At 38.6% G+C, this 23,415-nt stretch overlaps 1 protein-coding gene and 1 long non-coding RNA gene across 2 annotated transcripts in view; one reads left to right on the top strand and one right to left on the bottom strand.

The window, feature by feature from the left end:
* Positions 1 to 2,387, bottom strand: part of LOC116069346 — a 9,754-nt gene extending 7,367 nt beyond the window's left edge. Inside the window, exons 1-2 of the long non-coding RNA XR_004109986.1 lie at positions 2,184 to 2,387; positions 1,329 to 1,489 (exon numbers count right to left, since the gene is read on the bottom strand). This is a non-coding gene — a long non-coding RNA (uncharacterized LOC116069346). The remainder of the gene's footprint in view (positions 1 to 1,328; positions 1,490 to 2,183) is intronic.
* Positions 2,388 to 2,813: 426 nt separating this feature from the next.
* The window catches only part of Clcn3 (chloride voltage-gated channel 3), a 76,864-nt gene continuing 56,262 nt past the window's right edge, over positions 2,814 to 23,415 (top strand). Inside the window, 2 exon segments of the mRNA XM_031391246.1 lie at positions 2,814 to 3,357; positions 10,041 to 10,216. Coding sequence (XP_031247106.1) covers positions 10,057 to 10,216 — 160 coding nt within the window. The 5' untranslated portion in view covers positions 2,814 to 3,357; positions 10,041 to 10,056.

Below are 23,415 nucleotides of genomic sequence, written 5' to 3'. Positions count from 1 at the left end.
GGCAGGAGGCTGACTTTCCTTGAAGTTTTTTGCCTCAAATACCGCCATCACGCAAGTGTGCGTGGCAGACAAGAAAGAGTCATATTTTACTACATGCTTGATACTGCTGGTGTCAGAAGGAAAACATGTAGACTATGCTAAGATTCCCCTGATAGATGTGGGTGGGTTTTTTGTGATTTGCTGTTGCAGTTGATGTCATTTGTTCTTTTGTGGTGCTGGGCATGAAAACCCAGGGTCTTATCTACTCTAAGCAAATAGTCTCCCACTAAGCTACATGTAGCTTAGTTTCTTTCTTTTCTTTCCCTTTCCTTCCTTCTATTCTTTCTAGAGCAGGCTTCCCTTAAACGTTTGGAGACCTGATGCCTGTTTTCCTCTCGAGTGCTGGGATTAAAGGTGTGTGCACCTGGTCTTTTAGTTCAAGGAAAGTCCATAGCAACATGAAACATGTGTGCTTCCTGGTGCTCTTTTTGGCTTCTTTTGCCAGATTTAAAAAATACAACCTGGCACTCTCAAAGCAGGAAAACTACTAACACAGGGAAAGTCTTAGGCCTTTTACAGGTCATAGGCAGTATTTATTTATTTTCCTTTGGCCAAGGTGCCAGGAAGACCAATGGACAGATTATGATACAGTTGGTACTCACGCTTGCACTGTGAGTTCCTGGGTTTCTTTTTTTTTTTTTTACTTATTTTTTTCTGTTTTTCTTTCCTAGAGATCTAAACCAATTAGTTGGTTGGTAAGGGGAGGGAAAAGCCAATCTAAATATTAACAGGGTTTGGTTATTATTACCACTTAAGCTCACTTCTACCAATAGCAAAATCCAACTTAAAAGAGGAAATGACCTTTTATATATAAATTACTTCTTTGTGTCTTTGAATACCTCCAGTATATTACAATGTACACTAAGACGTTATGCTGTAAAAAGCTGAATTAAGTGTTCCAGGGCAGGCAGCATATTTTAGCCCCCCCCCAAAGACAGCCTTGTTTGTCCAATCCCTAGAATCAATAAATTAGGTTAGGGGAAGACTCTGCTTATCATTGAAGGCTTTGAAGACGAAGGAGTAAATGAGTCAAGAAATTCAAATGTTTTCTAATAATTACAAAAGCACCAAGGTTGATTCTTCCCTAGGGCCTCTAGAAGAAAACAACCTAGCCAATCTTAACCAGTGAGATCTGCCAGAATTTTTTCCTATAGAACTCTAATATAATACAGCTGCATAGCAACGGGATAGTCACACAAACTCCCATTAAAGTTCTAAGAAAATATATTGACAGTCAGGCTGCTGTTTTTGTTTGTTGTTTTTTTTATAAGTCTATAAAAATTCCTTACTGAGAATTATCTCTGCCATAAGATCACTCTTCAAAGGGCTGGTAAGATCCTCAATGAGGGTCCCTTCCACAGGACAAGAGAAGAGATCATGTTGCAAGCGTCCATGTCATAGCACTTATACCACACAGTGCCAGGGATGTCCTGACCCTTTTAACTCAGATCTGTAAAAGAGATTTAGTGTCAGCGCATTTTTTCGGACAAGAATCTCAGAGGAATCACAAAGAAAGTGATTTCTCTTGTGTGATCTATTGTTTGAGGCCGCTACCACACAGTACATTATCTAAGGTGGTGCTTCTGAGCCTCATATATTTAACTCGGGAAACAGTTGAAATTATTTCTGTGGGAGTGAAGATTGAGAACTACTAGTGTGGTTGAATGTACGCCAGAAATCAAGTATTTTACTTCCGTCAAGTTGGAGGTTGAACACAGTGCTTCTGGTATGCCACAAACTGGGCCCACATGTTTTAAAATTTTTTACTCACAAATCAGTGTGTAAGTATTACAAAAAACCCAAATGTAGAAGTAGATGGTTTTCTTGTCTACTTAAAAGAGTAATCTTCCACAAAAGAACTGAAACAGTACAGAAGGAATCTGTTATCTTTATAGAAAACAGATCGATTGGCTAACAAAAATCTAGATGCTCCCCCTGCAAAAGAATCAAGCTGTGTCGGCAGTGCGAGCCCAAGTCACACTTAATATATGTAAGACAGTAAATATATGAGGACATTAGTATTCATTAAGCTATATATAAATATACAAGAGACACTCAACCAAGACATATCTTAATTCTGCCACCCAGTGGAGACTGCCATACTGGTCCCACAGGTCTTGTTCAATTACAAACACTGCACCTACCTGTTCCCTAGGCTCTTGGGCAAGCTCTGGCTGAGGCCAGGCATTTATTTATGCACCTCCCTGCTGAGTCACAATACAGCTCATTGAGCAAGGGAAACAGGCTTCCTATATATTGTGACACACGACAGGAACCCCATATGTAAGACCACGTGGAACCCTCAGCTTTTTGGATGTGCGTGGTATCTAAATTTGGATTCATCAGGATTTTCTCTTTGGTATTTTTTAAACGCATAACCTGCGACGGCGCGGCGTGTAAGGCTGAGTGACATAGACCGTAGTACACTCGGCACACAATTAAAGGCCCTGCAGCATTAATTAGATGCGACTCCGGAATCTGGAGGGGTCACGCTCGCTTCAGCCTGCTTTGGCTTCTCACGGTCCGGATAGGGCTGAGAGGAAGCCAGGCTGTGCCCCCCATGCTGGCGAGCGCAAGCTTCCGAAAGCGCATCCTCCGCTGGGGAAGACGTGACCAACGTGGGAGCAGGTGCACCTCGGCCGCCCCTAGCAGCTCCCGGCCACGCCCTAGTCACGCCCACCGTTCCATTTCGACCAATAAGGCACAGTTGTGCCTCCCAGTGCGGCCGTGGGAGGAAGCGCTGGGACGGTCGGACGCCGAGCGGCCGTTCACGTCAACGCGGTGACGTCACGCGCGTGCGACGCACCTGTCGGGCTCCGACTCCTGCAGCTTCTCTTCCAGTTCAGCGGGTCAGGGCTGGTCGGGTCGGGGATCGCGAAACTGCCAGCTCACCACCTCATTGCCGGTGCGCTCGGGGCGGGCCTGCCGTCCGGAGGATGAAGCTGGAGTGGTCAGAGGCGTGAGAACCGCGTTACTTTCCCCCACCCCCGAGGTGGAGCGCGACTGCTCCCGGAGTCCTTTGAGAGCGCAGGGAGCCTGGAGACTCGAGTCCGGGCAGAGAGGCAGGTCGATTTGAGGGCCCGCTCGAGCCGGAGGATTGAACTTCACCCAGCAACCAGTCTCCGCCAGTGCCACCTGGCCGTCTTTACGTAACCTCTCCCACAAGCCCGGTAACGGTGAAGTCCGCCGGGGTGGCCGCCCGGCAGCCGTGTCCGGGTGAAGCTCCCGGGGCGGCTGGCGCGCGATCTCAGGCAGATGCGGGGTCCACCGGCAGCGCAGCCACCAGCCGCCGAGCTTGCTATGCCTCTGAGCTGCAAGGTGAGTCGCCAGCAGTCAGGTTCACGCCTCGACGGTGGACCGCGAGGCCGGGCTCTGGCGTTCCCACCGAGATGACCCACCTACCTGCTGTCCAGCCCGTTAACATCTCTTCCTATTTCTTCCCGGAACTTTCGAAAGACCTAGAAGTAGAATTAGAACTAGATACCAGCACAGAAATAATCTTGAATTTACGATTTGCTCAAGTTTAAAAACGTTTTAGGGCTTTTAATTTTATTTTCTTTGGTCTCTAGACTTAGGTCTATCAAATCATTTTTGTATGACTATTTGCATCTTGGTAGTAAACTTGTTGAACCAGAAGTTACTTTTAGAGAACTTTTCGTGCGGTGTGCTTTATTTAAAGTGTGGCATTTTAAAATTAGACCACAAGGAACTTAATTGCATATTCATCAGGTATGTTCTAATTCTAGGCCGAGATTTCGATTTCCTTTGAAAACGATGACTCTTTATGACAATTGGACCAGTGGTGACCAAACCTTCTAATAGCTCTCCGTGTGTGCTAGTATAAAATTTAAAAATTCAGAACTTTTTTGAGCCCTTTTATTCATTTCCTGCACTATCACTGTGGCTTATCTATAACTGGCACTTTGTAGATGTACTTTTCACTCATGAAGAATTTAGATTATTTTCCTTGGGCCAGTTTTACATGCCTTTGTAAATTACTAAAAAAGATGGTATTTCAGTTGGGGAGTATATACAAGAAGTCCAATGCTTATGTGGATGTTGTTGAGCAATTTTGAAAGGTGCTGCTTCTGCTGATGTGTGTTTTTTTTTTTTTTTAAATATATATGGCTTTAAATTCAGGTGTATGACTTATGGGTATTTTCTCAAATTGAATGTTTATATGATGTTGGCAGAATTTATCACAGATACCACTCAACCCCTACCCCTTCTCTCCCTTTGCTACTTACTTCAAAGCCTTTCTTTGAGTGGCAGCTCAGATTATTTTAAGAGGTCAGTATGAATAACTTAAGTCATTACTTGGAAATAGTGCTGTCTATGTACCGTATGAAAGCTCTAAAGAATTAATCTGGTTTTGAGTATATGTAGTTCAGAAGAACAGATTTGTTATAAGTTCTGGGCTTTTTGGTAGAAAAATGGCAAGTGTCCAGGTCATGTTGGTGATAGGCTTTCTGTTTCCTGTTGTGACATGTTGGTAATAATTTTCGGACCTCTCAGGAAGCCAGATTTGATCTCTGTGGTTGGTCACATATCAAAGCAGTATCCTGTGGGGTTTGACCACAGACTCTGCTTTGTAGAAGTTCTACTTGCTTTGTAGTCAAAATTGTCAGCAGACATTTTGAATATATTTGATATAACACATGTAAATAGAGTACATTCTGCCTGTCTGTCTGTCTCTCTCGGGAGAGAGAGAGAGATCTCATTTTTCACTAATTCTGTAAAGTAATACATGGACTTTGTCCATTTAGCAAATGTGGACACTTGAGAAAGAATTGAATAATCATTCCTAATGTCCCACAGCAGTAAGCGTCAGACTGAACTCAGCAGTGTCATCCCAGAACTCTCGCTTTCAATCCTCAATGGCTACAGGCTCCTGCAAGCTCTATTAGGTGACATTCTACTGAAAAGTTGGAGTGAGATACATGACACCATAGTCCCACTCACTTGTAATTTATAAAAGGAGTGCCCAATTGCAGAAATTCTTGCATTTTTAAAGAGAGCGTCCAGTACTATCGCTTTAATACATTTTTATGTCTTTATGTGCGCATTCATATTTGTTTATAAGCATTGTGGCTACAGTTCCTTTTGGTTTCTAAGGTAAGTGTTGCTTGGTCAGGTATAAAGTGAAGGAAGACCCCCTACTATCTCACACATCACTGGAACTCAGAGATTTGCTGCATCTGGGAGGGAACCAAGTAAATCAAACAGTTCTCCCCATTCTTACAGGAGCAGTTGAATATGTTGTCTTTTAAAGTCTCAGTCTTCCATAGCAGCTTTTAAATTGGATTATTGTTTTATCTTTTTTTCTTATCATGTATATGGCTTTTTTCATGCTTATGGCTTTTTCCCCTCTTGGCCTTTTAAAAGTTAGGCAGTGTTTAATTTTTCTGGATTCTTGTTTTTTTTTTTTTTTTTTTAAATGGTTATTTCAAGACAAGGTTTCTTTGTGTAGCCCTGGCTGTCCTGAAACTCACTCTGTAGACACCAGGCTGGCCTCAAACTCAGAAATCCGCCTGCCTCTGCCTCCCAAGTGCTGGGATTAAAAGTGTGTGCCACCACTGCCCAGGTTGGATGCTTGTTTTTAATTTACAAACTGTAATTGTATATATATTAGTAGTACTTTGATAAAAGTGTATATTATGGAAACATTAAGCCAAACCCACATAGATTCCCTTTGCCTTTCATGCGTGTGCTAGAAACACTTGTGTTTGAGGTAGCACACAGCTCATCGTGTAGCTGGGGTCATGGCGCTGTCACTTGGTAACTGAAACCTTGTACCCTTGACTAGACCCACTACCCCCACCACCATTTCCAGCCTTCCATCCCTGAGAACCACCGTTGCTACTCTGCTTTTTGAATTGGATCTTTAGATCCCACATGAGGCCATACAGAGTTCTGTGCTTGTGCTTTTTTTTTTTTTTAACTGTATCTGTGATGGACATTTAGGTTTTCATATCTTGGCTTTAAGGAGTAATAGTATTAAGCCTAAAAAAAAACTTGTAAATTTTAAGAAATATTCTTCAGGGAACTAATTATTAAGTTTTTTGTTCTTTGAAGAAAAATATATAAGGTGCAGTTTTGACTTGCTAAGTGAACGATAATGTTTAAATACGAAGTATTGTTACTTTTGGGAGGGAACCAGTTAGATTATTGTCTTATCTTGGAACTTGAAAAAGGCTATCTTAATAACCCCGTGGATCTAATGAGCAACACCCTTCCCCATTGTTCTTGCTCTTTTGTCTCCAACCTTTAGAACAAGTATTTAGAAAGTATCTGTGCTTTTTAAACTTTTAACCTCATAAAAAATTATTTATGTGTTTTATGTATATGGGTGCTTTGCATGTATGCTTGCACACTAGAAGAGGGTTTCAGACAGTAGTGAGCTGCCATGACAATGCTGGGAATTGAACTCAGGACTTCTGGAGAGCAGCCAGCATTAACTGGTGAGCCATCTCTCCAGCCCCTTGTGGTGTTTTTTTACTATGATGATTTACACTACTCTTGGAAGTTGGCAGACTTTAATAATATATTGAAACATGACTTATGCAAGAATAAAACTTTTGCCTTTTTATTTTATCAAAATGAGAGACTACTTGGAATTTTACTTATATTTCTGATAGAAATAAATTATTATAATGTATCCTTTAAATGCTCAGCATGCCTGTGTTTACTGAAAGTCACTGTATTTGAGACAAGATAATTAGTTTATTTTTTTAGAGAAGGTATGTAGCACTAGCTGCCCTGGAACTTACTATATAGAACAGGCTTGTCTCAAATTCACAGAGGTTTGTCTGCCTCTGCTTCCTGAATGCTGGCGTTAAACACAGGCACATCTCTGAGTTTGAGACCAACCTGTTCTACAGAGCAAGTTCCGGGACAGCCAGGACTATGTAGAGAAGCAGGGTCCGAGTGAGCACATTTTGCCTATTAAGCTGGTTTTGCAGCATGCAGTGCTGGGTAAAATCATTGCTGTCTTCTCCACCCATGTCTTCTCTTACTCGTGCTGGGTAAGACCTGATGCCTTCGCTACCTTCCAACACTTTAAAAGCTAGTCATCAGGGAGGAGGTTTACTGGTCAGATTGAGATTAATTTCTCTGTGTTCTGCAGCCAGTGTACGTTGTCTTCAGCAATAATATCTTGTAGTTATGGTGGGAAACTAAGGTCAGTGGCAGTACCTGTGTTCTGGAAACCTCTGGGGCTTCCCTGTCTAATAAGTAGTAGAAAGGTATTCCATGCCTTGCTAGTGAAAACCGTAAAAAAATATTGAAGTGGAAATGTGTCTTACCTGTAGATGGCTAGAAGCCGGGCTTTCCCATCTCTGCCCTCCTTGTTCGGGAGACTTGTGCTCCTCCGTTCTGGTTGGTGACGTGGAGGGTTTTCATTTACTTCTTTCAACAGATTGTGACCTACTTCTCCTCTGTTTAACTTACAAGTCAGACATACAGTGGACTCACACACCTTTGGAGCTTAGCCATTAGCTTCAATTCTGCCCAGACACTTTTATAGGAGAAACAAAACTTTATTGAGAACCATAAAAGTCCTTTAAGTTACTAGCTTGCAGGGTCTTTGGGAAATAGGTCTAGGAAAATATGTGTTTTAACAACAAAAAAGTGATATCCATTGAGGAAAAGTTGATGAATTGAACTTTATCAAAATTAAATCTTTTTATTATGTGGTAGATCATCCTGGGCTATGGAATGAGACTATTTCACAAACAACAACAATCCTCAAATTGAATACATATGTCACATACTTTGACTTGTATTGACGTTAAATTAACCATTGACTATGTAATGAAAACAAAAATTGAACAGTACTAGGACACAATATACATTCTAGATCAGAAGATTAGCAAATTAATAAAATCACATTCAGCTGTGGTCAGTGTATACAGAGGAGCTATAAGAACTATTAGGAAAATCTGATATAGGCAAAATTTGACTCAAGTTCTATGGTAGCCTTTATTTTTTCTTTAAAAAAAACAAACTACCTGCATGATGTTGGTTATTTAAACTATTTGTGTCTCAAATTTCTCATCTTCAGTAGAGAAATTAGCTCTCAAACCATATTATTGGCTCATATTTAATACATGCACTTTTGTAAAGTGTAATGTAGGGCTAGAGAGATGTATTTATTAACTAAAGGAGTACTTTTCGTTTGTTAGTTGTTGACGTTTTGAGATGGTATAAGTTCCTGATTGGCCTTGAATACAAGATAATCCTGTTGAAGGTCTCTGAGTAGCTAAGGCTACAAGAATGTGCCACATGCCTAGCTAATTAATAGATACTTGATGTGAGATCTGAAGAATGAGTCGAAAGTTTGTTCCAGAAGGTATACTGAAGGCCTTGGGCCAGGAGGCAGGAAGGTTCCTGATGGGATGGAGAGTTGGAAAAATCAACGGTCTAGAGTCTCAAAGAAGTACACATTACAAAATGAAACTGGGAACTAGGCAGGGACTGCCAGCCAACAGCTTTTTCTACTTTGTTAAGAAGTTTGTCTCCTAAGAACTGTGAAAAAAATGAAATATTTTAATATATACAATAGGGAGAGATTACTCGTCAGACTTTTTAAGGGCTGACTGCTGTACAAAAATGAAGCTAGAGGCAGACATGCTGAGATCATTAGAAATTTCTAATAGTACACTAGGCTTTATCTCTGTGAGTTTAATCTTCCTAACTTCAGAAAATATGCTTGCAAGCTACCATATACTCTAAGAACTTGCTCTAAGTAATGTATTAACACTTGTAGAATATTATAATAGATTGTTTTGGCAGAAGAAATAATAAAACAAAGTTGCAGACGTCAAGACTAGCTTACTACTGTTGCTGAGGTGTGTGCATGTGTTGAAAACTGAGTGTATTTCTCTTTGATCTCAGCTGAATGAGAAGCTGTGTATTTATTCTGTTCTGGTCATTGGACTATATGCTGAAAAGAGACTAGTGCTTTCAAACAGCTCTCAGACTGTCACCTTACATGAAGTAATCTTTAAGGGAATTTTAAATTAGTTTTAAAAAAATAGCTATTATTTAGTATTTTTTTTAAACTGTAGTTTCTAAATGCTTTTGTTGTTAAGCATTACTGTGTATTTTGTGTACAGAAAGGAAAGTACCAACTAGGTGAGATTGTGTCAAGGCCATCTTGAGTCTTGGCTGGAGTCTGGGAACTTTTTTTTCATGGTCTGTGTGTGTACTTTCTGTGACTTTCTAACCAACCTTGCTTTACAAGCCTTACTGGTTTGACTATATCTACAATTGATCCAGTCCCACACTTGTACTTTTCAGGTCTATTGCCAATGCCAACGTATTTATATTAACTTCTCATTTTGATGGTAAGCATGGGAATAGATATATTTAAAAAAATGTAGAAGTATTTTTGATATACAAAGAGTCAAAACTCTCTTATTTTATGGTATTATTTGGTTTTACCTGCTTTGGAAAAGTAAAGGTTTTTTTTTTTTTTTTAACTATTTTCAATTTCCCTGGTTAATGTTTTATCCCAGGCTCTAAATATTTGAATATTTTAAGTTAATTGTAATCTTTTTAAAGTTATTTTAAAAATTAGGTAGTACTTGCCTGAGGTAAGATCCATAGAGTACCTGGTATTTCAGCCATTTGTTGCCATCCTGTGAGCCTTTTTCTTGCCAAGCCCTGTCCAATGTGCATATGTAAGTGACTGCATACTGCAGTTCTCCCCTATCCTGTGCATAAGCTGCACACTATAAAGGCATCTATGCACTTGATCCATTTTAACTTCGAAGATCTTGGAGATTGTTTTACAGCACTGCTTGAAGGAGTTTTTCTTTCTTTTTTACACCTTCATAGTGAGAAGAAAGAATTAAACCATCCCTTAACCGTTATTGTTACAGTGGATGGACTTAGGATTTTTTAATACAAAGATAATAGCTTTTATTTTGTAATGTTAGAATTCATAATTTTTGTTATATGTTGGGAAAATGTTGAAGCCATTTTCCCCTTTTTTCCAGATAAGCAGACAGCTAAATGGAGTCTGAGCAGCTGTTCCATAGAGGCTACTATAGAAACAGCTACAACAGCATAACCAGCGCCAGTAGCGATGAGGAGCTCCTAGATGGAGCAGGTGCTATTATGGACTTTCAGACTTCTGAAGATGACAATTTGTTAGACGGTGACACAGCAGCTGGTAAGTTCAGCATGACAACTGAGAATTGTAGTCACAAGGATACCAATAGAGTTTCTTTTCTTTTCTTTTCTTTTTTTTTTTTTGAGACTGACATTTGGAGTAACTTTTTAAAGCCAAGGTAAATTTACGTGACTTAAACGTAACCATTTAAAAGTATACATCTTAGTGGCCTTAGCATCTTTACTATGTTATGCTAAAGTATTTTTATTACCTCCTAAGTCTCTAACATTGGAATAAATTTTTGAATTTTTTTTTAATTTTTATTTGTTTAGTTTTTAAAATTTATTTATTATTATAAGTAAGTACACTGTAGCTGTCTTCAGACACCCCAGAAGAGGGAGTCAGATCTCATTACGGATGGTTGTGAGCCATCATGTGGTTGCTGGGATTTGAACTCAGGACCTTTGGGAGAGCAGTCAATGCTCTTACCCACTGAGCCAGCCCCGAATTTTTTTAAGTATAAACTTTTTATAAGTATAAACTTTTTAAACTTTTAAGTATAATTCAGAGAGCTATGTGATCATTACATCCTCCTTGTGAGAATAAATGAATGTCTACAAAATAAACAAGTTATATAAACCTTTAGTTAAGAAACATTACCTAGGATCCTCTCATCTTACCCTAAAATATAACTATTATTTGATTTGCATTTAGATTGGTTTAGTGGGTATTTATACTTTATGTAAGTGGGGTCACAATATATGAAATTTTGTCTCTGGTGTTTTTGTATCGATGCATATGGCAGTAGTTATTTCTATCACTGTGTAGTTTCCATTGTGCAAATACACTGCTGCTTAGTTAGTTCTCTGCATTTCCTTGCAGACTTTAGATATTATTAGTATTACTGTGAAAATATGTAAGTGCTTATGTTTTGTGAAGGTACTGTAACTCATTGTAAGTTATACTTAGTGTGGAATGCTTAGATCTAGAGTTCACATTTCAGCATCATCAGAACTGTCACAGACAGACGCTCCAGCTTATGTCTTTCTGCAGTGTGTGAAAGTTTAGTTATACTTCTTTATCAAAACTTAGTATTAATAGTTTGAAATGTGTTAACTGCTCTGTGTATACAGACGCCTCTCATCTTGAGCTTATATTTGATGGATGTCTTAGGAGTTGAGATGCATTTATTTATGTTGACTTGGCTTTTTAGGTTGCTTCCAGAAGTATCAGGTCAATCTTTCTACTTTGTAGAAGCGTGTTATATATTCTGTTTGTCAGATACATCCATTGCAAATGGCTTCTCTTACTCTGAAGTATGACACTTCATTTTCTTAAGACCTTTTGGTGAAGTCATTGGTTCTGATGAAATCTTGTTAGTAATTTTCTTTATTCTTCTTATTTTCTGTACTCTCATTTAGGATTCTTCTTAACTGGGTGTGATGGTATGTAATCCCAGATGTTGAGACGAGGATAGGGAAGTTTACGTAGCCAAATGTTATTTAAAAATAAAGATGTCAAATACTTCAGGGGATCAAAGATAATATTCTGTTTTCTTCTCATGTCATTCACATTTAGATCTGGAATCTGCTTGCATTTAAGTGTGTGTAATGTCAATAAGTATTCAAATTTGGGGGGGCTGGTGAGATGGCTCAGAGGTTAAGAGCACTGATTGCTCTTCAGAAGGTCCTGAGTTCGAATTCCAGCAACCACATGGTGACTTACAACCATCCGTAACAAGATGTGACGTCCTCTTCTAGAATGTCTGAAGACAGCTACAGTGTACTTACATGTAATAAATAAATAAATCTTTAAAAAAAAAGAATTCAAATTTGATTTTTCCCATTTGAATAACTGGTTGGTCCAGTACCAAGGCAAGCAACTCTCAAGCAAAATGACAGACACTTTGGAAGACAGTTTGGCAACTTCCTGCATTAACTGAGCGTTTACTGTCAGATTAAGTAATAGTGCACCAAAATATTTACTCTAGTTAGGTGAAATAGCCACATGAAAATGATGAAAAATAAATACATAAACAACTGAATGAATGGAAAACCCAGCAAAGCCGAAGCATCAGGTGGAAACTACCTGCAGCATTAGCTCTGTGGACCCAGTAGCTGTGTTTCTGTGCATTTCCTGGGCTTTGTACTCCCTTACGTTTCTGAAGTTCGCCCCCTTTCCTGTCAAACCTCAGCACATGTATACATTTTGTAGTTAGATTTGCTTAAGCATGATATGCTTAGGTGTTCTTTTTCCATGTGTTAATAATACCCCAAGTGAGGTACTAGAAAGACTTAGACTTAAATGTGACTTGATATTTCATCCTCAGACAGTTTTTATTAGTATTTCCCTGTTGTGCTTTGTTTTCTATTGCTATAAACACCTTGGTGAGGAAAAGGGTTTGTTACAACTTCAAGGCTGCAGTCCATCTATCATGTAGAGAAATCAGACCAGGAGCTGAAGTAGAAATAGAAGCAGAGATCATGGAGGAGTGCTGCATTTTGGCTTAACTCTCCCCAGACTCTTTCAGCCACCTTTCTTATATCACCCACAATGGGTTGGGTCCTATGTCAATTAGTAATCAAGGAAATTTCCCCACAGACACGCTCACAGGCCAAACTTATGGAAGCAGTTCCTCGATTGAGAGTCCTCCCCCAGGTGGATCAGGTTGATAAAGAAGATGAGCCATTGCAATTGTTTCTGCAGTCTCCTTTCCCCGTTCTGTTAGGATTCTCATTGCATGTGGTAGAGTTTCTCACTGGGATGCTTACGCGTTTCTGTATTTTCCATCTTTTTATTTATTTTTCCTTTTCATGTAAATGTTTCCTCCAACTGGAGGAAATATTTTGGTGCGTTATAGCTGAATCTATGGTAAAGGTACATTTAACCTTATAGGATATTGCCAAACTGTCTGTCCAAAGTGTCTGTTGTTTTGATAGAGAGTTCCCAGTGTCTGCTTCCTCATCAGCATTTGGTAGGGTCAGTGTTTTGGAGTTTATCCACTTTGTAAAACACAAGAGTATTGTAGTAAGTAACTTTGTTATTCTATCTGGAGTTCCAGTTTGTTCAAGTATATTTCAGTGTTCCGAGAGAGTCTCCATATATTATGTGTGCCTTTTTGAACATAATGATCACATTTTTGACATCTGTGTCTGAGAATCATCCTTGGTTCCATTTGTTTCCTGATTTTTTCCTTCTCTTTTTGGACCTTTCTTGGCTTTAGTTCCTGGTAGGTTTTGCAATTGTTAACTGAATACTGGATACTGGATACAGATAATTGTGGGCTCTCTGGTTGGCTTCACCAGAGAACTTTCGAATTTTTTTTCCAGCAAGCAGGCAGTCTAGGATCCTGGAAGAAAATTTACAACATGGTTTTAAGACTTTCTGTTATTTTGGTTCTCTTAGAATCATTTTATTCTTAGGGCATGCTCTTGAGGCTTTTGGTAGAAGCTGAACCTGTGTACTGGAGGTCTTCAGTGGTAGGCACTGATGCCTGCTTTTTGCCTCTTAGCATTTAAGATTGCTAACGGCTCTGCTTTTTGTTATAATGACTGCCTATTTACCTTTTGCTTCTTTCATTTGAGAATCAAATATTTATGAAATAAAGTGGGATACTATGAACCACTTCATCTCTTTTCTCCAGGTATCAGTCCATTCAAATTCGCATTGCTGTGGTGCTTTTGTACTTCAGAGTGTGAGTTCTGAGCCCTTTAAACCGTCAGAAGCGTCAGTCATCACCTTCTGCCTTTCCTGTTACTCTGTTTATGAGTCTGGAAATGCCACAAGCAAAAATGGTTGGGACCGTTGGACTCTCCTCTCTGTTTCGTTACTTTACACAGTAGGGACACCTGTAGGCTGCCTCCCTTGGATGTTCTTTGATAGAAATGGACAGTACTTTGGATTATTTATTAGCCATTTGGTTTTTTTTAGAGTCACTGACTTTTCTGCCTAATATAAAAGTGGCATTTATTGTAAATTATAATATATATATGTGCATTCATAAGTTGAGAAATTGAGTGACATGAACAACATTCTCTTTTTTTCTCTCTTTAGCTCTTTGGTTTTTTATGTGGAGTATAAAATTAACTCCGGGAAGTAGAAGGGACAGGAGAAGGATCCAGCACTTCCCATCTTCCCATTGTCCTCAAGTGCTAGTGATGCCTTTACTCAGACTTTTAAAAAGAGGAGTAAGGAGAAAGAGAGGATGATTTTTCTCAAACTGAATCCACCAATAGACTTCTTTGTGTGTTACTGACCAGAACCTGGCAACGTGCCCAGACTAGGACCAGCCACTGGCAGAGGAAATGACGTTACTGACGAGTTAGAACAGCCATGATTCCTTTACTGGATGTAGATATGTTACAAACCAAATAAAATTACGACTGTATTAAGGAAGAAGTTGGAATGCCCTTAGAGGACAAAGATACTGGTGTTTTCTGTGTAGTCTGCCCTCAAAGTTAACTGCATATTTTAAGCTTGGTATTAGATACTCTAAGCTATGTCTCAAAAATAAATTTGTTTTCTTTTTTCGAGACAGTGTTTCTCTGTACTGTCCTGGAACTCACACTGTAGACCAGGCTGGCCTTGAACTCAGAAATCTGCCTGCCTCTGCCTCCCAAGTGCTGGGATTAAAGGCGTGTGCCACCACTGTTCAGCAAATTTGTTTTCTTTTGAAGACATTTTGTAGCATGTATTTGTGAGTGTATGTGCATGCCATGTTGATGCATGTGCAAATCAGAGGATAACTTGGCAATGTAGTTCTGTCCATGTAGGTTAGAGGGAATATAACTCAGGTCATCATGCTTGGTGACAAGTGCGTTTGTTACCCACTGAACCATCTCACCAGTCCCAGTGAATTTTATTTTAATACACCTTTGAATTGCTAAGATTGTTGTACAAAGGGAAGTAATGCATGAAGGACCACAATATAAGTAAGAATCTCTGAAACAGGGAATATCCTTTTGGAAGACAGTAAGTGTTATTTCAGTGAAGTTGATGTGATCTTCAACCATAGCAGAAAGGGAGTGTTTGGAAGAAGCAGTAACCTTTTATCTACCATCATGAATTCAGACAAACGTGAGGAAAGATCTCATTTTTGTGTGTCTAAAGAATGATGACAGTGAATGGTAGAACAAGCAATTGAGAATAAATATTTTTTTTCACGGCCATTTGTTTAGTTTCCCAAGACAAAGCCCCACCAAGCACATAAGCAACATAAATAAAAAACAATAGCTAGAAAGTACCAGTAATGTTTTAGCGTGGGTGTTGGTGATGTCAGGAGCCTTCAAGTTGGAAAGTTGAAATTATATCCTGGCTCAGCTTATTCTGTAACTTTTGGCAAGTTAGCCTGTGCATGCCTCATGATTTCCTATTAAAAATAATAAGCATTGGAAGAGTGCTCCGAGAATTAAGTGCATTAGAGATCTTTACACAAGTGCTGTAAATTGGGTCATTAAAAGAAAGCTGACAAGATGGAGCATCAGTTAATAGTGGCTGTTTCTGTGTGTGTGTTCTTTCTGCTTGAATATGCTAAACTCTTTCATCCTAATATGAGTGAATTCCTTTCATGAGAGCATGCAAATAAAATATCAGTTATATTTCCTGTATTTCTAGTTAAAAGTATATAGATCTAGAGCTGGAGTAGACTTTAAGTTATAAGAAAAAACACACTTCAGGACTCCATCCATGAGATAGCTGGTTTTGTATAGTTTATACATCTTTTAAAAAAATGTATTTACTAATCTCAAAAATGAAGTCTGATCAAAATAAATACCAAAGTAATCTAGAACACATAGTTATCAAAAATACAAGTATTGTTAAGGATGATAACTATTAGTATCTGTAACAAATGTGAATGAAAGGCCAAAAAATTAGGCTGTATAATAATAAGTGCCGTTAATTTGACTGAATCATTTTAGCCAATTAAAGCTCTTCAGAAAGTGGAAACATTTTCATCGCAAGTAACAGGAAGAAGGGGCAAGCTTTTGTGGCCAGAGTTGGATTCGTTAAAGAAAACCATATGGTTCTAGCTAGCATCCTTGCCAATGAAGCACATGGCTGCTCATCAGTAGGACCTTAGAATCAGTTTTAGCTAGTGCAATCTTCAGGTGAAGTCGGTTACTGAGAATGATGGAGTGAACTATGAGCAACCAGGGGTTTAAGGAGATTGATCTTTAGCAGTTACTTTGTGTTGCTGATATAATTATGATGTTTAAAATAGAGCTTGTGTATATATATTTTGTCTTGTCTGAAATGCTTACCTGGCAGGATCTCTGAGGTTTTTAGATTGTGTTAAATTGAATGTTAGAGTTGAGAAGGCTTACTCCTAATTGCCTTAATTTCCTCTGTATAGATAAACTTTAAAATATTTCAGAAACTCTAAGATAACTGTAAGATGCTTTGATTGTGGAAATATTTTGGGACATATGCTACCTGGGATTGGAATACAGGTCTTATCAGCTCCCCTGTAGAGATGGAATAGTCTTTACTTGAAATGCTTAAGACCACATTTCAGAGTATTTTAGAGCTGGGCTGGGGGTCAGTATTTGCATGTATATAATGAAATTTTTGGGGCATAAACTCATTTAAAAACAATTTTGCTTTTATACTTAACCTGAAGATAATTTGTACAGTATTCACAGTGTGCCTACGCCTTGGCTGTGACTGCCAATGGTTAGCAGCAAGCCGACTTTCCTGATTCTGTTTCCTATTGGTTCAGAAAGGATTAGGAATAGTAATATGTAACTGTGTAGATTATTAATATTTATACCAATAAAGACACAGGAGGTAAAAACCTGCTAGCTCAGCAAGTTAACTTTAATTTCTGAACTGTATACAAAATATCTATTTACAAGTCTGGATCCCACAACTAAACTCTTTAGGAGTATCTTTCCACCTGTGTCATTCTACAGAGCTGTCTACCTTTCTTTTGAGCTCCTCCAAACCCAAATCCTTGAATACAGTTTTAGCTGTCCTGCTGGCTGCTTCTCTTACCTCACTCAAGCTGGGAGTTCCTTCCTTAAAGATGAAAGGGGGGGGTGAAGGGGGAGAGGGAGATATCAAAGGTCCAGTTGGCAGGCTGAACCTTGTCACCTTCCTTGGGGGTGGGCTTCTAGCCAACAAGCCAAGTCTTGAGGGGTCACCTTTATGGTGGCATAGCTCAAGGCTAGCTAGCTGACTTTGCCTCAGGTCACAGAGCAAAGACCTCTTTGTTCATCTTGCCTTAAAGTAGGTGGGAACTTTACTTTACCATTCTTATCTATGAAGGCTTTAGAGGCACACCAAAACTGCCTCTCTTAAGGACACACCTAAACGCATCTGACAAACTGGATATCTACTTAAGTTTTTATATTTTGCTAACAATTAGGAATAGTTAAATATCCTGTAACAAGGAAAGCTCTATCTGTTATCAGTATTTGAGTTTTATAACTCAAAAATATGCTTTAAAATATTACTTGAAAATTTCCAGCATGTATATAATTAATTTTAGTCATTTTCCTTACATACCCTTCCCTTTCCTAATGAAACCCCTCTCTCTCAAATAATCTTCCTCCAACTTTGACTTCTGCTTTTTGTGAGACCCACTGGTTCAGTTAGGCTTCCTTCCGTGAGCATGAGTGGGAGGAGATGACTGGATCTCAGACAACTTCTCAGTGGCTACACCAGGGAGAAAAGTGACACCCTCACCCAGCAACCATTAACTGTCATTACTTCCCCAGTGGGGAGTAGAACCTTGTAGGCCCTTTTCTATCCATGATGAAGTAAAGTGTTAATGCCCCAAACTAACATACTTTCTAAGGGGAACTATACATCTGTCTCTATGTTTATAACAACAGGTAATTTTTGTGTTTTGTGTTTGTTTGTTTTTTGTGGCTGGCAGAATGGCTCAGATACTAAAGTAAATGCAATGAAAACATAGGTGACCTGAGTCTGCATCCCAGACGGTGATTTCCAGGAAAATGTTTGGCGTAAATATCAAGAATTTTATGTGGCTTTTGGTATAACATTCACTGATACTTCCTGTTATATTATAACCCTAATTTTACAAGGACATCGTAATTGTATGGCCCAGGTTGACCCTCCCATTCTGAAAAATCCAAAATCTGAAGCTCTTTGAGCTCCTCTGTGCTGTCAGAGAGACAGTTCTATGCTATGAAATTATTTTAATGTTCTTTAACATTACTTTTAGGCCTTGGGTATGAGATATGTATAAAACATAAATGAGTCTTGTGTTTTTTTTTTTTTTTTTGGTTTTTCGAGACAGGGTTTCTCTGTGTAGCCCGGGCTGTCCTGGAACTCACTCTGTAGACCAGGCTGCCCTCGAACTCAGAAATCCACCTGCCTCTGCCTCCCAAGTGCTGGGATCAAAGGCATGCGCCACCACCGCCCGGCGAGTCTTGTGTTTATACTCAGATCTCACCCCAAGATATCTCCCCAAATCCTTAAACAACAAACAACAAAAAGCCCAATTTTAAATATTCTGGTTCCTCGTGTTTTGGGTAAGGGTACTTCATCTGCATAGGCCTTGAGACTTACAATGGTCTGACAGGAGTCACATTCATTCTAGACTATTTTTGAATAAATGAGACGGTATAGATAAATGTTTTAGGAATTAATCAGTTATTATTTCTTACTGAGTTGTTATTTTTTGAGTCTGTGATTTTAGGCTTAGAATTATTTATATGTAGGTAGCTTTCATTAAATAGTAAAGCTCAATACAATGTAACACTAAATAGAAGTTGCTAGAAGTTCTGTTGTCTGTAACTTTTGCTACCCAGTTTTGTGTTCCTGGTGGGTTACATGCACGCTCACACCCACCCTATCTTGGATCCTCTGGTAAACAAACACATACTCACCCTCCAGATATTCGAAAATGCCTTTGCTAGCAATGACTGGCATACCTAATTCTAACCCTGCTACCCCAGGCCAAGTTGGGGAAGTGGCCAAAGGCCACTTACCTTAGTTCTTATATCTCTGGTGGCTCTGTCTCCTTCTAAGGATCATTCTGTTAATGAAAATTTTTACACAAAGTCTGAATTCCTTATTAAGAAGAATTTTGTGGGGCTGGAGAGGTGGCTCATTGGGTAAGAACATTGGCTTCTTTTAAGACCTGGGTTCTGCTCTCAACAGTGTTTGGCTCATAGTTGTCTGTAACTCCAGTTCTAGGAGCTCTATGTCCTCTTCTGGCCTATGTGGGCATTGCAGACACTTGACACATACGAGCTACTAAACACTTAATAAACATATGATAAAAGGAAGTCTTTTAAAAATGGAATAATTTTGTGTCACACATAAAATACATGCAGTATTGAGGAAAGGTCAGAGATGTGTATGCTTTATGCATGACCAGGCTACAATAATTTATACTATGACTAGATTTTGTTGTTGTTGTTTGGAACAGGGTTTCTCTGTGTCGCCCTGACTATCCTACACCTTACTCTGTTGATCTGGCTGGCCTCAAACTCAGAGATTTGCTTGTGCTGGCATTAAAGGTGTGTGCTACCACCACCAGGCACAGTTTTAAACAAAATAGTGACCATGAAAGTCTTAAAAAAAAATGAAATAAATAATTCATCCAGTGAGTCACAAAATACTTACTATTGAGGTACATCTCTTCTTAGTATGTCTTTTAGGTAGGAGCCTTTTGTTCTTTCCCAGACCCCTTTCTTAGTAAGAATTAACCACTGATTAATTCCTAAAACAGTATACTATTAAGACAATGATGAGGAGTCCTGACCTGGTGCATGCTAGGCAAGCTCTGCCACAGTGATACAGCCTTGCAACCCTTGTGTTTGTGAGATAGAATGCCACAGTGTAGCCCCAGCTTTTGAACACTGCTAAGTTTGTCTTTTTTTTTTTTTTTTTTTTTTTTTTTTTTTTTTTTTTTTTTTTTTTTTTTTTTTTTTGGTTTTTTCGAGACAGGGTTTCTCTGTGTAGCCCTGGCTGTCCTGGAACTCACTCTGTAGACCAGGCTGACCTCGAACTCAGAAATCCGCCTGCCTCTGCCTCCCAAGCGCTGGGATTAAAGGCGTGCGCCACCACCGCCCGGCCCTGCTAAGTTTGTCTTACCACACCTAGTTAGTAGCATCTTTTAAAACATCCTAAGTTACAAATATTTAGCATTATGATTTAAAGATGAATTTAAAACTTTAATTCATTTAAAAATATAACTATAAAATGTGTTTTGACATTAATGAAAAATATATTTTAAAAATAAACTTAATGAGAAAAGTGGCATTGATTTACAGTTATAAAAAATCTCTAATGTTTTCCTTAGTAGAGGATAGATTCTAAAATATGTTTATTTTATTACGACATGTTAGAAAATCCATCTCAGAAAGTACATAGTTAGAAAAGAATATAATTTAGTAGTTTCTTGTAAGCCACTGTGAATATTCTTCTTTGATATTATAGTAAAACGTAACTAGAAATTAACAAGTGTTATTTCTAGTAAAGTGTTAATTTCTAGTTATAGTCAAGTGTTAATTTCTTATACTAGAAATTAACAAGTGTTAATTTCTTATTTACAGTGTTGGAGCCAAAATGAATCCTTTATGCTCTGTACGATTTAATCCATTTGTCTGTGTTGTACTTTTCATGGATCTTTTACTCACAGTGTCATAGAATCACACATGAGTAACCTGGACAATGTATTCATTGATAAATTGTTTTACTATTACAGCTATAACAAAATATTACAGGCTGAGTACCTTAAACCACAAATTTACCTTCTCATTTTTCTACGGCTCCAGATTGAGTTCTTATGAGTTCTTGGCTTGTAGGTGACTGTTTCTTTCACTGTGTCTTTGTGTTATTTTTTTCTCTCAGTGTTTTTATGTCATAAGAGATCAGACACACTTCATTAGAACTCAAAGACTTTGTTTAGCTGTAATTACTCTTTTAAAGGGTAATTTGGACCTTAGGACCAAAACAACCACTTTCTAAGATAAGAGGTAAAGACTTTAAGATACAGATTTGGGGAACACACAATTTTGTCCCTAACAGTTGATCTCCGTACATCGTCTTGTGCACAATCAAGAAGCCACAGATGCACAGACAGAAGAGGTCTTGAACTGTTGGGAAGTTCTCTGGATCATGGATTCAGTCTTTATTTTTTTGTTTTTACCTAAAAGTGAATCTGTTATTGCTAACAACACATACTACCATTTGCTTTACTTGAGGAGGTAGGTTTACTTGATTATGCCTTTGAAAAATCTGAGTTCTAAACAAGTATAGTTGGTGTTCTTTCAGAAAGTGGGGTTTGTGAAAATAAGTTCACTTTCCGATTCAAACATTAGCTCAGTTACCTTCCCAGATGGGCTACTGCAAGAGCAGGGAGGGTGAGCAAAGAGTTATAGTTTTCTGTTTCTACACACAGAATATTAAATAGCATGTAACTAAGAGTTGTGATTCAGTAAAGTGAGTATTATTTGCTAGTGTGTCAAAGGCTTTTGTGTTTTTACAAGGACACAATTGTGAGAAACAAAAGAGTGTCTAAAACTTGTTGGTGTGACAGCTTTGATTTATGCTAGAAGGCGGCTTCTTGCTATTGTATTAACTATGCAAAGGTCAATACAAAGAGAAAGTCTTCTGTTTGATTGACTAATGGCCTCTCCCACACCACCCATACCCTAGTTCCTGGCGCCTGTAAAAGTCTTACAGCAGGTGATGAAAGGGACTTTGTTGATTGGACCAAAGATCTTCAGATGTGGAGGTTAGCCTGGAATAGCTGGGCGGTGCCAATGTAATCACAGAGGTCTTTAAAACAGGAAGGCAGAGGGGTCAGTGTTTATAGACTTAGAGAGGAAGCTGAGAGGCTGGAGGGATAGGGAAGAGGAGGACTCAAGGGACAAAGAAGTCCCTTTAGAAGCTGGAAAAAGCAAGGACAGAAAGAATGTGTTCCAGCTGACACCTTGATCTTGGACTTTGGCTCTCTAGACTGTAAGTGAACACGTTTGTGTTGAAACTAGTAAATGTATCTCAATTGTTATTTTACAGTAGCAATAGAATTTTGATAAGTGTGTCAGTATTAATGGTTTTAACTCCACAGACATTTTGTAAGAGATCTTACTGGACCTCCTGGGTCTGGGTCTAAGGACCCCATCTGACAACTGAATTTGTTTCAAGAGAAATGAACAGCCTAGAACACACTGAAGTACTAAGTAAAGTGACTTTCTAATTGTTAAAAACTACAGGCAAGGCTTTTATGTGTAAACTCTGCATAATATCCCAACTCTCCTGGTTATATGCACAAAGTTAGAGAGAATTACAGGGAACAGACTTTTATTTTGGTCTTGGAATTTGACTACTACTTTTTTCTTTATGCTTTTCAGTGTTTTTAAAATAGTAACAAGTTAGCTAAGGAATTATAAAACTGACCTTAAAGGTCTGTGTGTTTGCTTCTTAAGTTAGCTCCTAGAATCTTCCAGACAGCCTCATCTTATCTCAAGCTGTGGTGGCTGCTACAGCCCTTGGTCTGCAGCTACCCTCATTGCTGCTGCAGTTAGCTTTCCTCAACCTTATTTGTGCTGTCCATTGCTCCCTCTATGCAACTTCTTTTTTTGTAACACTATCCTAGTTGTTCCCTTTGCTCTATGAGTAGTTTATGTTCTTCTGCACATAATTCTCTAAGAGCTGATATATTTTAAATAACTTTTTTTTTTTTTTTTGCTTTGTTTTTGTGACAGGGTCTCTTGTCTCTTACCTCTATGTAGCTGAGGCTGGCCTTACATTCCTGATCCTCCCCATATTTCCATACTTTGTGGGAAAGATATATCATGGACAACCATATATGCTTATTTGATCTTTTCCTTATACTATCTGATATTGGTATACATGTAAGAGGAGCTCATTAATGCAGCTTTGTTAAATAGCCATTTGTTTAGTATATTAGCTGTTTCTATGTTATAGTTTTTAGGAACTTTTTTATTTTTAATCAATATGCATTTATAAAGAAAAGATTTGGCTGTCTTAGATACTTATAAAAATGGACAGAATATTCAGAAGGGTAGGAGGTAGTATGTTACTTATACCAAAATGGTAGTGGCATTCAGGAAGTGACAGCTCTGAGCCTTCGGTGGGAAGTAGATTGGGACTGGATTAAGGGGTTTCTCACACTGTCTGTCATTATCACTTCTGTTTCCCAATTTCTTTATCTGAGAAACGAGATGAAAAATATCTAGGTTACCTACTCAATTCAGACTAGTTTTACTTGTTTGTTTATTTGTTTTGAGACAGTGTCTCATTTGGTAGCCTTGGCT

The sequence above is a fragment of the Mastomys coucha genome, unplaced genomic scaffold (genome assembly GCF_008632895.1).
Source record: "Mastomys coucha isolate ucsf_1 unplaced genomic scaffold, UCSF_Mcou_1 pScaffold22, whole genome shotgun sequence".
In the NCBI taxonomy this organism is placed as follows: Eukaryota; Metazoa; Chordata; class Mammalia; order Rodentia; family Muridae; genus Mastomys; species Mastomys coucha.
The sequence above is the reverse complement of the archived record's forward strand: the minus strand, read 5'-3'. Positions and strand labels throughout refer to the sequence as shown.